The following is a 16,699-nucleotide window of genomic DNA, read 5'->3' on the forward strand; positions in this document are numbered from 1 at the left end:
CGCACCGGGGCGCGGCGCCCACCCCCAGCTCCGAGGTGACGGGCGGCGACTCCCACAACACCGCGCGCCGCCGGAAGCGACGGTTCCTCTGACGCCAGTTCCGCCAGGAGCTTCGTCAGGGCTTGCGGGGCCGCGCGTTGTTTCAGTGGTGGAACAGGAGGCGGCTGGCGGGGTCCCGGCGTCGGCACCGGCACCATGGTGAGCGGCGGGGCGGCAGCGCCTTGTGCCTGGGCTGGGGGGACGCTGGGGTGCGGCAGGGCAGGGCGAGGCGGGGAAGCAGCCGCGCTCCCCGTAGACACGCGTGCGAGGGCCTGGCGGCCGCGCCCCTCCCCCCCCCCCCCCCGCTTTGTCCGGCGGCAGTTGCAGCGCTCGCGCGGGGGCGGCCTCGCGCGCTGCTCCGCGCGCGCGGGCGGAGAGGGGCGGGGGCGGCGTGTTGGGCCTGGAAGGTTCCAGAACGCGCGCATGGAGGGTCCGTCAGGGGCCGGCCGCGCCCAGCCCAGCCCGCAGCGGGGCGGCCACGGGCGGTTGCCGCTCCCGCCGGGGGCGCCCCGGCTTTCCCAGCGCATCCCCCCGCCCAGCCCGGCAGGAGGGGCCCCCTCCGCCCCGTGCCAGGCGCCCGCAGCATGGCCGACACGGTGCAGGCGGCAGGGCGGCCGCTCCTTCCCTCCTCTCGGCTCCAAGAAGACCGGGAGAAGCCGCCCTGGCGGCGTGGGGCGTCTGCCACCGCAGCCTTTTGGTTTTGCTTGTCCAAGCAATAACGGAATGGTCGTGAAACTGGTTGACAAGCGTAGGCTGATCACGCCGCAGAGTGAAAGCGCACGGAGCTCTCGTAAGAGGGTTGATGTATTCTTTTTTTTTGGCTTCTGATCCTAATGAAGTCCTTGAGGTTTTCGCAAGTGTTAGTCTTTATCAGCGTGTATTCATTACTGATATAGTTTGCATGGAAACAAAAAGGCGAGTGTTCAACACAAATATCAAAATACTAAATCCCCATTGTGTTCAATAACTACATTTTTTAAAGTTCTGCAGGTTGTACTGATATTTAGGTTGTCTGTACGTAAGGGTTGGCTACACACAGCAGCCACAGTTATTGGCCAGGAAGTAAGGTACTGGTAATGGCCTTTCAGGCTCATAGTGCTTATCAGAGAGTAGGGTATGAAGTCCTTAGGAGTAGATTGCGATCCATCTTGTAGTCTCTTCACATGATTAAGAGATTGCAAGATAAATCTCACCTTGACTCTTTCTTAAAATTCTATTGTGAATATATTTACGCAAACCAAATGGGCTACACACGTTAATCATTTTAATAATAAGAACATTATTTAGATTGTTAATTTCAGGGATTTGTTTTTAAAATGCATTGTTTTATTAAAGCTAAAGGAATGTTCTTGTATTAACTCTGTTGTAGGCATCCCTTTCACTTGCTCCTGTGAACATTTTCAAGGCAGGTGCAGATGAAGAAAAGGCAGAAACAGCTCGTCTGGTAAGTTTAGTTCTCTAAGAAAGTGGTAATACTTGGCATAATTGAACTTTGCCTTTTCTCCTGTTACATGTACTTGCATTTTATGATGATGCGGAGCTTCATCTGTCTCACTGTTTGTTCTTGTTGCATATCTGTGAACAGAAGGTAGGAGGAATGTTGTTTATACTAACAAATAGAGAAACTCCTCATAAGTGTTCAAAAAATAAATACCTTAGCTCAGAAGAATGATGTTCATTGGAAGGCGATTCTTTTGCCTGGGAGACACATTTTTACGATTTCTGTGAGAATTTAGTATATTTGATGTGGTTATCAAAATGTAGCGGATAAGAAACTTGGACTCAGTCTCTGCTGAAAAGAGTGCAACTGTGGAAGGGTTGGTTTAGGATGTCCTCTGGGAAGTTATGTGGTAGCATCTGCTTCTTGTATTAAAGCGGAAATAAAGCCTTTTCTAAGGTATATTTGTCTTCATTTCAGTCATCCTTTGTTGGTGCCATTGCTATCGGTGATCTGGTCAAGAGCACTCTGGGGCCTAAAGGCATGGTAAGTCAGCTGCAAGTTTTCTGTGGTCATACCTGTTAATTTAGTTTTAGTAGTTACAGTATGTTTTAAAGCAATATTCTAAACCTTACATCTTGTAGGACAAGATTCTTCTAAGTACTGGGAGAGATAGCACAGTAACAGTTACAAATGATGGTGCAACCATCCTGAAAGCTATTGGAGTTGACAACCCGGCTGCCAAGGTCTTGGTTGGTGAGTTTTTAACAGCTTGTCATTGGAGTACTTGGTATTTCTTAATTTATAGCTGTATTATGTAGTTTTGATTCGTTCTTAGAAAAGTATTTTTCTAATAATGTGAAAAATTGAAGGGAGGGGAAGCAGAATTCCTGAAATAAGGAGGTCAAAATGTTCTAAGACTTGTGGTATCTGCAAAAGTATCATTGAGGTACATGTTGCTCTTGCAAAATTGTTCTGATGTCTCCTTGTTTTCCCTCGATCTTGGTTTGTCCCTGGAGTCAAAAGGGACAAAAGGCAGCTGTGTGCCCTTCCATTTTTTTCAACAGGAAAATTTGAGACAGGAATCTGCTGGGGTACAGAGGTTCTCTCTGGTTGTCCCTGATTTAAATTTGTGTTTTTCACTTAATCACCATTGTACTCTGGACAGAGTTTACCTTTGTGATCAACTGTCTTAGTGTTCAAATGGTCCAGTTCTAGTGATAAGTAGGACCCTAAACAATTTGGTGTCAAGTTTCATGATGTTTTTGTGTTTGCTGATTCCTTGTTTATCAACAGTTCATGTGGCCTGCTTGGTTATTATATTCTGTCATTCTGTATGTATACCTTTGAGCTTCCATCTGGCACTACTTTGTTTTGTTGACCATCTTGAGGAATGGGAAGAGAGAGTAGCACTTGACCCTTGCCAGACTGGAGTTGGTGTTTAGGTTGCAGATGAAGAGCAGGAATTTGAAGGATGCTGAATGTGATTTGCATCTCGGGTTTTTCTGTGACTTACAGAGTGACCTCTAAGTTATTGAGGAGTAAGGTGCTTTTTTTCTTCTCCGAACTAATGTGAGATAAAAGCATTTGTATGTAAAGCTGGTGCGAGCGACTGTGGTATTTTGAATAAAAACATTAATCGAGTGGCTCTTTTCTTCAGATATGTCAAAGGTTCAGGATGATGAAGTTGGTGATGGAACTACATCTGTCACAGTGTTGGCAGCTGAATTACTGAGGGTGATGTATTACAGTTTTTCCGATGTGTTTCTGTTTCGCAGTGTACTCCTGTGATATCAATAGGATGTTTATTATTTGATGTTAATGAAGAGGGCTTCTAAAGTATAGGAATATCTTGCTCCATTGCCATTGAAATTGGTAGCAAAAAGACCCTTAGGCATGGCATCATCAGTTTTTCATTATAGACTATTGCTTATTTATAAAATCATAAGTGTTGTAATTTGATACATTTTAGAAAATTATTTCCTATTATTTCATGTGCAAGTGAAACAGAAAAGTATCACTCTCACAGTTTACTTCCTAGATTTTGCACTAGGCAGCATGCAGCACAGTCCTCTGAAATAACTTTCCATATTATTAAAGAGGAAAATAAAAAAAAAGACATGTTAAATTCTGTTCTTTTGTATACAAGACCTGAATTTGTACTGTTCCTTTAAACTGTTTACACAGCCAAACTCTAAATCTGAAATTACTGTGAAAGAGACTTCAGAAGTGAGGAACTCTTGTTAGCGGAGCTGTGCCAGTATATCCAATCATCTCAGATCCAGGGACTGTGATCAAGAGCATCTGAGAAATAATCCATCAGCTTGCCAAGTTCCTCACAAAAACGGAGTTTAAAGATATTTTTTTTTCCAACTACACTTTTAAGTTCCAGCTGTAAATGAACAGGAAGCTGATCTGAAACATGAAGTGAAAGATGGCTGTTTTGAAGTGTATGTCTGCTCACTGTTCCTATTTGAGCTAGGATTTGTTTTTAATTAATCAAATTTCTTGATGATATTTCATGGGCAGATCATATTTGCCTAGATTGAAGTCACTCTACTGGCTGTTTTTTTTCCAATGTCATTGTTATAGCTCTCTGGCTTTTATTGCCATTCAGAATTTTCTGATTACTTAAAAGTGTCTTTCCTAGTTAGTGTAAGTGTACCTTGGGTAGAAAAAAAATTATTATTAATTTCATTTACACAGGAGGCAGAATTACTGATTTCAAAGAAGATTCATCCTCAGACCATCATTGCAGGCTGGAGAGCAGCCACAAAAGCTTCAAGAGAGGCACTTCTCAAAGCAGCTGTGGATCATGGGTTAGTAATGTACATTTGGTTAACACTTTATTAATCAGTGAAGATTAAAATATCAGTGAGAATTATATACCATTAGGAAACTCTTTGCTCTCTTTTAAGTACTGTAAATGCTGAATTTATTAATTTTAACAGTTAAGGAAAAAAAGAGTGCATTTTCTTTAGATGAACTGCAGAAGCTTTATGCAATTATTTAAATTTACTTATCATGTGCAGAAACAAAGTGTGAGCAATAATTTGCTCCCTAGAACGAAAATCTGAGCTGTTATTTCAGATTTCAGACTCTGATTTTAAATGTGACTATTTCCTTTACCAAGCACTTTGAGAGCACAGGCTTTCTAAAGCTGAATGCAAAGGTTCTCCTACTTGAATTTGTGTTTTGAAGAGAAGGCTGTATTCTGGGATGCTGGAGGGATTCTGTGTAGCATTCCTCAAAATGGGACATGGTTCACCTAGAAGTGGGGCAAGACTGAGAGTGATAGGTTAATGATAGTTAAGACTTTGAAACTCTCCACTTTACTGACTTCATTTCAGTAATGATGAAGTGAAATTCCGTGAAGACTTGATGAACATCGCAGGAACAACTCTTTCATCAAAATTACTTACTCATCATAAAGATCACTTTGTCAAACTAGCTGTGGAAGCTGTTCTGAGGTTGAAAGGTTCTGGTAATTTGGAGGCTATCCATGTCATTAAGAAACTTGGTGGAAGTTTGGCTGATTCCTACTTAGATGAAGGTAAGTCTTTGTATGTTGTTGCCTGTAAGTGCACTTCAGAAATGAAGCTGTTAGAAGTCATACATCTCTGTACAAATTTGTTCTGGCAAACATTGTGATGTTATTATTAAGTTCAATAATAAATATGAGGAATTTGGGTAATAATGTAAATGGATTTTCCATTTTTAAGATCAAGTCTTACAAGACCTTTCCGTTACTACAGGTTTTTTACTCGACAAGAAGATTGGTGTAAATCAGCCAAAAAGAATTGAAAATGCAAAGATTCTTATTGCAAATACTGGTATGGATACAGACAAGATCAAGGTACGTGACAGAACTACTGTTGTGAAACAATGTTTTTGTAAATGGAGTTCCTTTTGAGGCTGAACTCTTTGTTTTCTTTGATTTAGATTTTTGGCTCTCGCGTTAGAGTTGACTCTACAGCAAAGGTAGCAGAAATAGAACAGGCAGAAAAAGAAAAAATGAAGGAGAAGGTAGATCGTATTCTTAAGCATGGAATAAACTGCTTTATTAACAGGTACGTATTTTCTGGGAGAAGGGGTAGACTTGACAGTGCAATTAGAAAGTGGCAAGATTTTAATACTGTGAGTGTGAGGAACATTATTTATGCTTGTATCTGTAAAATTAGGTGATCGTACCTAATGCTTAAATTATTCCTGTCAGTAAGGCCAGTGTTTTTTTCTGTGCTTCCCTTTGTGCACCATGCCCTCCTCCCTCCTGTTTTGGTTTTGTATTTTAATGAGGAAGAAGTGATATTACTTAATCACGTCACTGTGCTTTCATACTAACAGATGTATTTAGTTAGGAATACCAGCAGCATTGTCCATATCTATATTCCCCCTTCTTAAGGGAAGTGGGTGCTGAAAGAGTGTGCTGCTGAATTAATTTAGTTCAGATGGAACCTACTGTGCTTTCTCCTGCATTAAAATGCTTGTGCTGGAGTACTGCTCCACATTCAAGTGTGTTTGGGAGGCCTCTGTGTTCCCTGTCATGGAGCCTTTTATGCACATCTTTGAAAGTATGCAAGATAACCATTTTCACTGAAGATATGTCACAATCTGAGTTACTTTTGTTAGCAGTGCGCTTTTCTTCTGAACTGTTACAGCGCAAAATAAACCCCATTCAGTTTAATGATGAAAAATGCTTCTGCCTTTCAGTAATTCTCATTTGAGTGAAAAAGGCAAACAAACAAGCAGCTTGACGCTCGCTGGTTTAGCGCATCATGTAGTCTACGAAGAAGCGGATTAGTAATAGTTGTAAGAGTAGCACTGGTTTTTGCAGTAGCGAAGATAACACTCTATAGGAGAGACTGCATCTTAGAACTCACCTTCAGAGTTTGTGTTCTGTAAGAACCACTTGCAGACCCGTGAATCTCATAGTCCCTTCATCTATGTCAAGTTTCACATATGTTATATTCTAGTGTAGGCAAAATGGGTGTCTAGCAGACATGGTACAAATACAGAGTCCTAGAGTCAGGAGTCCTGTTGGAAAATTGCTGGAAGAATCCTTTGAAGTATGAAAAAAACCACCAAACTTTGACTCCATGGCTGCTATCCAGTGTGCCTGTAATGCAGTTGCCCTAAGGAAGTTCAAGTAGCAGTCACTGTAGTCAGGCTAATGGTATTCCAATTAGATTGACTCTTGACTTTGAGATTTATTCCCTGATAAAATTGACCTCTGCTTCTAGGCACACTGTAGATCCACTTCACATCTGATACTGTTAAACAGTGTTAAACAGCCAGTTAAACACTGCTGAGGTGATGCGTGGCAGGGGTCAAGGCTATAAGGATCCAGAGTAGGAAGAATCTTCTCTGCACATACCCAGAAGTGCTAACTGGCTCTTTTGAAAATAGATTAGAAACTTCTTGTTAGACAGAGGTAGTATCTCCCAGCTCTTGCTGAACGTCTACAGCACTCTATCTCTAATTCGGAAGGGAAAAATAATTTGGCATAGCACTCCTGAATGGTCATTGACCATTCATCTTCAGATGACTACTTCGTTCTGGAGACAGCGGGATACATATTAATAAGGGAGCACATATTCTTCTCTGTGGTCTGCTATTTGTATACCTTCCACAACTGGCCATTTGTTGTTGCCATAGAGTTGTCTACTGTTTAGATTTCGTATTGTTGAAGGAGTTAAAGATGTTACTTCATGTCTTGTTCTAGTGCACTCTGCTAGCATAGGCCGTTAGTGCCCAGCAGGGACTTAGGATCAAAGGTCTTAGAATGTAAAGCATATGGGTCACTGTGCATTGATAGTGTGTCTTCAGGGGAGGGTTTGCCCTTCAGGGGAAGGGTATATCGGTATCCTTTGTTAATCTGGTATTTTAGAAGGTTTATTCCATACGTAATGTGAAGATGTATTTTAATTGTAGGCAGTTGATCTACAACTACCCTGAACAGCTCTTTGGAGCTGCTGGTGTCATGGCTATTGAACATGCAGACTTTGCTGGTGTAGAACGTCTGGCTCTCGTTACAGGTATGTAGAGTACCTTGTCATATGAAACTTGCAAGATCACATTATTTGATCTTCAGTAAATATTAATGCTTGTTCATTTAGTTTGTACGTTTTTCTATTAAGCAGATCTTGTAACATGAAAAGTACTCAAAATAAGCTTTATTTTACAGTACTTAAATAAAAACATGTATGGAGGACCCTATGAAATTGACCATAAGAAACTTGTGAATTACTTTGTTGATTTATCAGCTGCTATATAATAGTCAGTATTTTTTTAGAAGCAGGTATCTCAGTTTTCTGTCTTCAGTATGTTCACGTGTAAAATGTCCGTTTTGATTCTGAATACTCTGCATAATGATTTAAATACACTTTTTTCCTCTAGCAACTGTGAATAAAGGGTCATAATGCTAACAGTGGAATATAATTTAGACAGTTAGTCATTTGCTTTCATACTTTAAAAGTATTTTCGTTAAAGCCACTGCTTGCTAAACTTTTGAAAGATCAGTTTTCTAGTGAAGAGATTAATTTTAGCAATAGAAGGAATAAGATGATGAATCCACAAGTGAATTAGTGCCATCATGTTATAAATGGTGACTGTTGAATGTAATCGTAGAGAAGACTAAAGAGTCATCCTTTGTTAAAAATGTGGGCCTGAGTCATCAGCTTGAGGTTGACCTCAAATAACATGGACAACCTGGATTGTCTAAATGTGACTCTAGTCTCTAATAAAAATGAAACATCTGGAGTGCTACAAATGATTCTCATTGCTGAAGTTAGAGATAGTTAAGTGGAGCATCATAAAAAGTTGATTGTGAAAGTGGTCAGAAGAATGGAGAATTTGCTTTGCGGGGAGAAAGGGAAAGATACGGACTTGTTGAGCTTAGAAAACTGAAGTAGCAATTGTGTATAACTGCCTGTAGACACATTGACATAGGCAAATGCTTGATTGAGAGGAACGTTGCTATGTTCTGGAGTAAATTCAAAGCAAATTTTGTAGACAGAGCAAGGGGACTGTATCCGAGCACACTGGATATAAAACTATAGCTGAAAAAGTAGACAAGCTTTTAGTAAGCACAATCTCTACTACAGATACTCTCTTACCTTGTACCGCTACAACTACAGCAGTGCTGCAAGCTAATGTGGAATCATTGAGTATACGTTGGGAGTGAATAAATGTAAATGGTTTTTGTCATGGGAAGAGCAAAGTACTGGAACAATGTGCTGTTCATAGACGTTTTGGTCTTTGTAGTATCTGTTTTGATTACAAATTGGGCACAATGTTGCTGCTATGACATAGCATGAAACTCATGACTCGGCTGTGGTGCGCGGTGGTTCTCAGCCATCATCAGGAAAACAAAATTAATTCTGACACAAGGTCAAATTAAAAAACTTAACCAACTTGATTTAGTATTTTATAAATACTTCATTGGTAAATACTATTAAAACTTTAAACACATTGACATTTTAATACTGGCAAAGTTGAATATTTAGTCTCTTATCCAGACAGGACTCTAAAGTATTACAGATATTGTATTTCTTGTGACATGAAACAAAATATTGGTGTTTTAAGGCCTTGTCATTATCAATATCAGTTGAAGGTTTCTGGTGCCATGTGCTGACGGGAAAAACTTGGATTAGCAGTATTGTTAATTTAAATTTATTTTGGGGCAATTACAAAGGTGATTTCTTAAATATTTTTTTTTTTTGCTTAGACCTTGCCTAAATGGATGCTTTCATCATAAGCTCTTTGACTTTTGTATGATCTTACATTCGTAGGTGGTGAAATTGCATCAACCTTTGATCACCCTGAACTAGTAAAACTAGGAAGCTGCAAGCTTATTGAAGAAGTCATGATTGGAGAAGATAAACTCATTCATTTCTCTGGAGTGGCAATGGGTAAGTGTTTTAGCACTAATGGCATGTTGTAACATTTGGGTTAACCCTTTGCTAACATTTTTCAGTTACCAGCATGGTGTAGGGATTTTATAATGATTCATGTAACCGTTTTTATTAAAGCCTTTCTCTTAAGTAAAAATCCTGCAAAGACACATGCTCATGGTTGAAACTCGGTGTGTTTAATGTTATGTGAATTAACGCAGACATTTGTAAGGATGGGAACCAAAATTTCTGCTTTGGGAGATTAACTTGACAGAAAAAGTAGCAATGTCATACTTCAAGAACTTGAGAGCTTGTTCTAGTAAATGCTAATGCTGTAAGCTTCCAAGGGGTTGTTTTGAGATAACATTCATTTCCTGTTAAATTAAATGAGGTGTTGTGGAACAGTTCATTGATAAAAGCACCAGCACAGTGTACATCATTTCATTCTACCTGTGAAATGTCATTGTGCTTTCTTTTCCCTTCAAAATTGATCTATGTAAAACTTGACTGCAGCGATACCAAAACCATTACAAATGCTTTGTGGTAGCCTCTTTTTGTATCTTTGGCTAGTTTTTTTTCATCCTTTTGCATTTGTGCTTTTTAGGTGAAGCTTGCACCATAGTTTTGCGTGGAGCAACACAGCAGATTCTAGATGAAGCAGAGAGGTCTTTGCATGATGCTCTCTGTGTTCTTGCTCAGACCGTGAAGGACACTAGAACTGTGTATGGTGGAGGTGAATATTATATTCTTTGTATGTGAGATAAATTTTGTAATACTGTTCAAGTCAGATATAAGACATCTGTGTGTCTTCAATGAATAGGTTGTTCAGAGATGCTGATGGCCAATGCTGTTGCAGAACTTGCCATGAGAACACCTGGTAAAGAGTCTGTTGCAATGGAGTCCTTTGCTAAGGCTTTACGAATGGTAAGTTTGTTTAATCAGATAGTGAATCATTTTGTGTATGAATTCAGCAGAGTTTGCTAACTTCTGATATCAGATAGTTGCTTCTCTTTTGAAGATTTTGTTTTCTGAAAGTAAAAAAGTGAAATTTAGCAACACATCTTGGATGAACAAAGGGGAAAAACTTTTTGTTTTCTCTCTCAGAAAAAAGTATTGGTGTTTTAATAATTTCAGATGTTGTAGAATTCTCAGTGTTCATATGCTCACACTCTTCTAATTGATCCTTACTCCTCTTATCTGCAAGGTGAAAAGTGCAGCAGAAATAGCACATAAAAATCTCAGCTTATTCACTTGACAACTGATTAGTAAAGAGCAACCCTTCTGTTCTATTGATATTCTAGTGCTATTTGTACTTATGCTCTAGTACTATGTAGAAATTTCTAGACTTGCACTGGAGATTGCATCTTAGTAGGAAATAGAGTATCAGAAGAAACATTTACACAATGTTATTGTGCTAACAGACTTGTTATTTTGTGAAAAAATGCCTCCCTGTAATTTAAATTGGGGAAAACATTTCTTAGCAAATGAAAGACCATGGGAAAACATTTCTTCACAAGAAAATTGAAGAGCATGGTGACTTGCTGTTACTTCTTCAGTCAGCATGTGCAATTTGCGCTGCTGTCACTTAAACAGTGAGCAGAAGGATATGGTGCTTAATACTTACCAGCAGGCTGGTGTTCTTACAATGCAACCACTTCAGTTGTAGTCTGAAGTGTTAAGAAAGAGACAGATTTCCTTCTGTCCATGTAAAATGAACTGGCAAATCTGCTAACACATTTCTGTCCTCTCAGCTACTCTCTTATAACAAAGTCTTAAGCAAAATCTTTAGAAAGGTAGTTTGATTTTTCTTTTTTTTTTTTTTTTTTTTTTAATTTTTCCCTGTCTTGTGATCACTGTAACAGATCATCTGCCATGTTCTTGAAACTTCCTCTTGTTGCAAATGAATAGTAAATTAGTAATATCAAAGTATGTTTCATGTTTACTAGGGATCAATACCTACATTAATTAGAAACAACCTGTGTTTATCCCCTTAGATACCAACTATAATAGCTGATAATGCTGGCTATGACAGTGCAGATTTGGTTGCTCAACTCAGAGCTGCTCACAGTGAAGGGAAGACTACTTACGGACTTGGTAAGGGGTTTGATGTTACTTCTGTCATTGGATTGTTGTTTGGGAGGGTTATTAGGCTTATTAAACTTGGTCACATCTGTTTGTCACTGATATATTCAGCTGGAAGAGTTGAGTATGTCGATTTCTGTTTGCTTGGCGTGCAATGTTAGATTCCTTTATCATTCTACCAGACTTTTCACAATAGAGTGGAAAGCTTTGTTTTTGAAGGGGATGGTCTCCACCTGTAAAAACCACTTTCCTTACTTACATTGAGCCTAGTTATATGAAGCTTAAAAACAAAGGGATTGATTTAAAAAAAACCCAAAACCCCAACACAACCAAACACCCCCCTGCTCTGCCCTGAAATAAACTTAACAAAAAGTTGTGGAAAACTCTGAAGTTGATGTACCTAAGAAAATAGTTCTTAAAGTCCTGTTGGGATCTTGTCTCCTCTTCCTAGTATATAGTTTTCATCATTAATTTTTTTGTATAAGTGCAACATGTTAAGCTTAAGTCAGCAGCCTTGAGGTACAAGACTTTATTTAATAGTTGCTTTGTTGTCAATATGGTTCAGTTGAGCCTGTGAGTTTAGCATACTGTCAGCTTCTTGTAATTTCCTTTAAAAAAAAATACCCCAAGTTAAAGAAACCAAAACAACCGCTTAGTGTTTCTCTCCTTCCAGATATGAAAGAGGGTACCATTGGAGACATGGCAGTCTTGGGAGTAACAGAAAGTTTCCAAGTCAAGAGACAAGTTTTGCTGAGTGCAGCTGAAGCAGCAGAAATGATTCTTCGTGTAGATGACATCATTAAAGCAGCACCAAGGTATGATCTGAGTATCTACATGGCCAGTGACAGTGGGATAGAGTAACCTCCTTCTGTGGGAAAGTAACTGTGCAGAAAAGTCTTGTTCTAAAAATACTTTATTTGACATAAAGACTGATACCTGACATGCTAACATTCATGTTACATGATGGTTTTTGCGTTATGAGTAGGAGCAGGCCTTTAGAGCCATCGGTGTGCTTAAATTAGCGTGTCTGAACAATGCCTAGTTCATCTTAGGTCACCGGCTACTCATGTGCCATTTATAGTACTAAAAGATCTGCAAAAGTGGCTGACCAAAATGTGAAGGTTCGTGCTTTTTTAATTTTGGCAAGAATTGTAGTGAAATGCCCAGCTGCTTCCAAAGTAGAATCAACAGCTAAAACAAAAACATGTTTGTTAAAAAGTTTGTTTTAAATGCCACTCGTGGGCAGGTTATCCCACACGTGCCTACTGCCAGGTAGTTTGACTATTTTGTGAATCACGGGGGTTTTCTACTATGGTCAATGGTGGCATATTAGCTTTGAGATGATACTGCCTTTTGTGCTGTGTGATAAAGCCAGCACTGAACACAAAATACCAACTGAAATTAAGAATAAGGGTGGGTGGGGAGGCAGGTGGACATCAGAGTGAGGTGGAATTTTCTGATTTTTCTTTTTCTCCCCAGAAAACGTGTACCAGACCATCGCCCATGTTAAATTTTCTTCAGTGCCTGAGGATGTGTGGACCAGATCTCACCTAGTAATTTTTTTCAATAATCTAGTTTTCATAAAGTTATGGAACAGAAGCTTGAGAAAGGCAGATCTCCATCAGTGGCATGAAATAACTGTCTTTATTTGGTTTTAACTTATTTCAGGTCATTTGTGTTGTGGGGAAAGAGTTCACTTTCAAGTAAAACATGGGTTTTATACAGCCCTATTTCCTTCTGTTCCTCTCCAGGTTCCACTTAAAATACGCAGAAATAAAGTTAAAAAAATCCAAATTCACTGAAGTTGTATTAGTGTTTGTGTAGAATTGGGAGGGGCAGTTCCATCAGAAAAGCAGTGGTGTGCATCCTCAGTCCTCAGCTGCGTACCCGGGGCAGGGGGTTGTCCTCTTCAGTCTGTGCAGCTCACTGGTTCACACTGGCCTGGTACATTGTCAGTGGTTTATTCCAGTCCTGGCTGTGTAGGTTTTGAGTTGGCACCCTAGAAATAGGCTCTGAAATTAAATGTTACCCTTTCCTAGTGATACTGGAGTACTACTCATTTTTTTGATGATGAAGAGGAAAAAGCTGAAGAGGAACCTTAAGCAATGCTCAGAATTACAACTTAAGGGATTTTACAGCATTTACATTACAAATTTTATGTAGATAGGTGTTCTGCTGAGGGGAGGTGAGAGGATGGTGCACTTTGGGGGAGATACCAGCATCCTGGACCAAACAGTATGTGTGTTTGACTATGATGTAGCAGACTCAGGCCAACTTTACAAACACTGTAGAGGGCAGTTAGTGGAAAATGAGCGGGCTGCTCCCTTTTTCATTTTTCTTTCCTCATTCCTGTCTGTAGTAGCCTGTGTTTACAATTCTCTTCCCTATTCCAGTAGTTGCTGCAAAGGCATTGTGCTGCTTAATGGGACTAGTATCTTTATGCTCAGGTGACAAGGAATTCCATCATGCCTGCAGCAATCTTCATGTGCTGGCTGTATGGGACCCGCTTAAGGAGGTGCCAACTGGGTATTGTCACCCTTCTGGCCCTTGCAAGGATAACGCAACACCTTGGCAAGCACCAGGACAAGTTTCCCAAGGCAGGGAGATGAATTAGAAGAAAGTATCTGTGCAAACGCTTTTCTCTTGTAGGTTTCCTGAATTGAACATTCCCCCAAACTCTCAAAACAGACTCTCTTCAGGTCTCCAAAAGTGACCATACTGGGCACAGAGTGCAGGGTTAAATACAAACCATTGTCAAGCAGAAGAAAGCACCTTCTTCTTTACCTCCCCTGCCACCCCCCTGATAGATCAAATACCAGGACAGTTCTGTTGGCAATGAAATATTGAACTTGGATGTTAAAAAAGCCCCAAACTATTGTTCTGATGGATAGTTCTGTTTTGTAGGAAGGAATAGTTGTTTGGAACAAGGTTACATACAGAATTTGGATAGAGAGAATTAAGTTAATTCTGAAGAAGGATGGTTTAACTCAGTGAGGCACTAGTACACTTTATTTAATGTAATGTGTAAGCACACTGCATGGGTGCCAGCCAGATCCAAATTCAGACTTCATCTAACAAGACAGCAAGTGCTAGCAGAGTTTATATATATTTCTAGATAATTTTCCAAGCATGCAAATGACATTAAGCAGTCACAAACTGGCATTGGATCAAACCTTTCCTGGGCAGTCAGCTGCCGCTGCTGCAGGCTGTGCTGGTGAGGCAGTTCCATGGATGAGTGAGGCGGAGGGAAGTGGCTGTTGTGCGCCACCAAGGGCTGCTCACCCTTCTAAGAAGGCTGTCTTTCACCAAACTCAATGATCCGTGCGATGGAATCAAAAGCTAAAAATGTCATTTTGAGCCAGATTTCTGTGTTACACAATTAAAGCAAAACATACTTTAAAAAAAATTAGTGCAGCGCACTTCCAAGGGCATTTGAACTGGTCTGAGTTGCAAGCTGGAGAATCACCCTGCTGAGGTCAACTGAGTAAAGTTCACCTCAGCTTCCAAGTCTGTACAAGCCTGTAGCAGCAGGCTCCCAGCCCCCAGGTTATATTCATGCAAGTTTACCTTTGCAGGTCTCGTGGTTTTTCTGTTTTAGTCAGGCTTTGGTTTTCTTCTTTGCTACTGCATGATAACTCAGCCTGTACAGCTGCCCTCACAGGTGGCATTGCTGGTTATATAAAAGCTAGCAGCAAAGCCTCCAGCTTTCCTCACCATCGTTTAAAATGCTGCTTGGCGATAACAAAATAAGAGTGGCCGCTAATTTTCCAGGAGGAAGGCAGCAGTGGTAAGATGAGAGATCACAGGTACCTACGTGCTGTTTCCTTGATAGCACAGCCAGGGATCTGCTACTGGTTCCCACACGGCTGGTGGGGAATCCTTCAAGCTGCTGCTGCTGCGGTGGCATTTTGGGTAAGTCATTTGAGATGAATGTTGTGGGTTACTCCATCATCACCTTGAATGGTTGCTTCCAGCTGAGCCGAGACACCTCAGCAAGGTAGAGAGGAGAAGAGCCAGCCCACAGGTGAAGAGCAGTGAGTCCATACATGCTCTGGATAATCCACCTAGACTGTGTCTTCATCTCTACTACAAACTGTGGTCTCCGCTTGGGAGGAAGTCTTTGCTCTAGAGAGAGTGCTGGGTGCTGTGTAAAAGGGGTGACTGTACAAGAGAGTTCTGCTGTCACCTAGGGCTAAACCGCTGCACCTGCTCCTGAAGATGAGCCAGGCGGCGTGGTGCTCCCTGGACACCAGCAAGTGAGGGAGAAATAGATGTTGGGCAGCGTTGTGGGTGTGCTGTGCCTTTGCCAGCACGGGCAGCTGAACATCAGCAGGGCTCGGCTTCTGGCTCGGGCTTGGCAGGGGGAGGTGGCAATGGTATCTCATCGAGTGTGATTTCTATCACTGCCCCAGACCGCTTGCGGGGTTCAGGGCTCTCCTCTGACCACCTTCCCACCCTGCGCACCCCTTTGGCCACCTTAGGTGCGTTCCGGCAGGGGTTGTGGTCGTAGATCACCAGCTTCAGGCCGGGGAGGTGAGCCAGGCTTGGGAAGAACCGGATGGAGTTGCGATCCACGTCAATCACCTCCAGAAAAGGCATGTCCAGGAGCACGGGGGGGAATTCGGACAGCAGGTTGCCGGACAGCCAGATGGTGCGCAGCTCCTGCAAGCACCGCAGCTGGGGAGGAAGTGTGCGCAGGGCGTTGGAGCCGGCATGCAGCGTCTTGAGCAGGCTGAGCTCGCACACGACCTCGGGCAGGCACTGCAGGCAGTTGGACTCAATCCAGAGGGTCTTGAGGTTCTGCAGGAGCCGCAGCTCAAGGGGTAGGCTGCAGAGCTTGTTGTTGCCCAGGTAGAGGATGCACAGCTGCTTCAGCGTGCACACAACCAGGGGCAGCGCTTTGAAGTTGTTGAAGTCCAGTGCTAGGATCTGCAGGTTTTGCAGCTGCTCCAGCTCGGGGGGCAGGTTGTTCAGGTTGTTGTCGCTCAAGTACAGCTTGACCAGTTCCCTAAAAGAGCAAATGTGCAGAGGCAGCCGCCTCAGCTGCATGCCACTCAGATCCACCATTTTATCCACTGGCATCTCTTCTAGGTCTTCCAGGAGGTATTTCTGGCACTCATTGGAGGGCACAAAAGCAACTATGGCTTTCAGACTGTTGCCCATCCCGGGACTTTGTTTGGGGATCGCCGGGACTGCAAAGGACAGGAGCCCGCCTTGGTCTCCTCCTGCTGTGCACTGGCCTGCCGGT

General features: G+C 41.7%; 2 protein-coding genes across 2 annotated transcripts; one reads left to right on the forward strand and one right to left on the reverse strand.

Moving 5' to 3' along the window:
* CCT2 (chaperonin containing TCP1 subunit 2) lies at positions 1–13,495 on the forward strand. The gene is made up of 16 exons (XM_065040216.1): positions 1–198; positions 1,409–1,483; positions 1,958–2,023; positions 2,122–2,233; positions 3,138–3,214; positions 4,184–4,296; positions 4,828–5,030; positions 5,233–5,333; positions 5,420–5,547; positions 7,409–7,512; positions 9,268–9,387; positions 9,974–10,102; positions 10,190–10,293; positions 11,364–11,463; positions 12,125–12,266; positions 12,931–13,495. The coding sequence occupies exons 1-16, from the start codon at positions 196–198 to the stop codon at positions 12,959–12,961; spliced, it is 1,608 nt and encodes a 535-aa protein (XP_064896288.1). The 5' UTR covers positions 1–195; the 3' UTR covers positions 12,962–13,495.
* Positions 13,496–15,687: 2,192 nt separating this feature from the next.
* Positions 15,688–16,687, reverse strand: LRRC10 (leucine rich repeat containing 10). Its single transcript, XM_065040236.1, has one exon. It carries the CDS (start codon positions 16,612–16,614, stop codon positions 15,778–15,780), a length of 837 nt encoding a protein of 278 aa, XP_064896308.1. The 5' UTR covers positions 16,615–16,687; the 3' UTR covers positions 15,688–15,777.
* Between the last annotated feature and the right edge of the window lie 12 nt (positions 16,688–16,699).

Source organism: Columba livia, chromosome 1, assembly GCF_036013475.1.
Source record: "Columba livia isolate bColLiv1 breed racing homer chromosome 1, bColLiv1.pat.W.v2, whole genome shotgun sequence".
NCBI lineage: Eukaryota > Metazoa > Chordata > Aves > Columbiformes > Columbidae > Columba > Columba livia.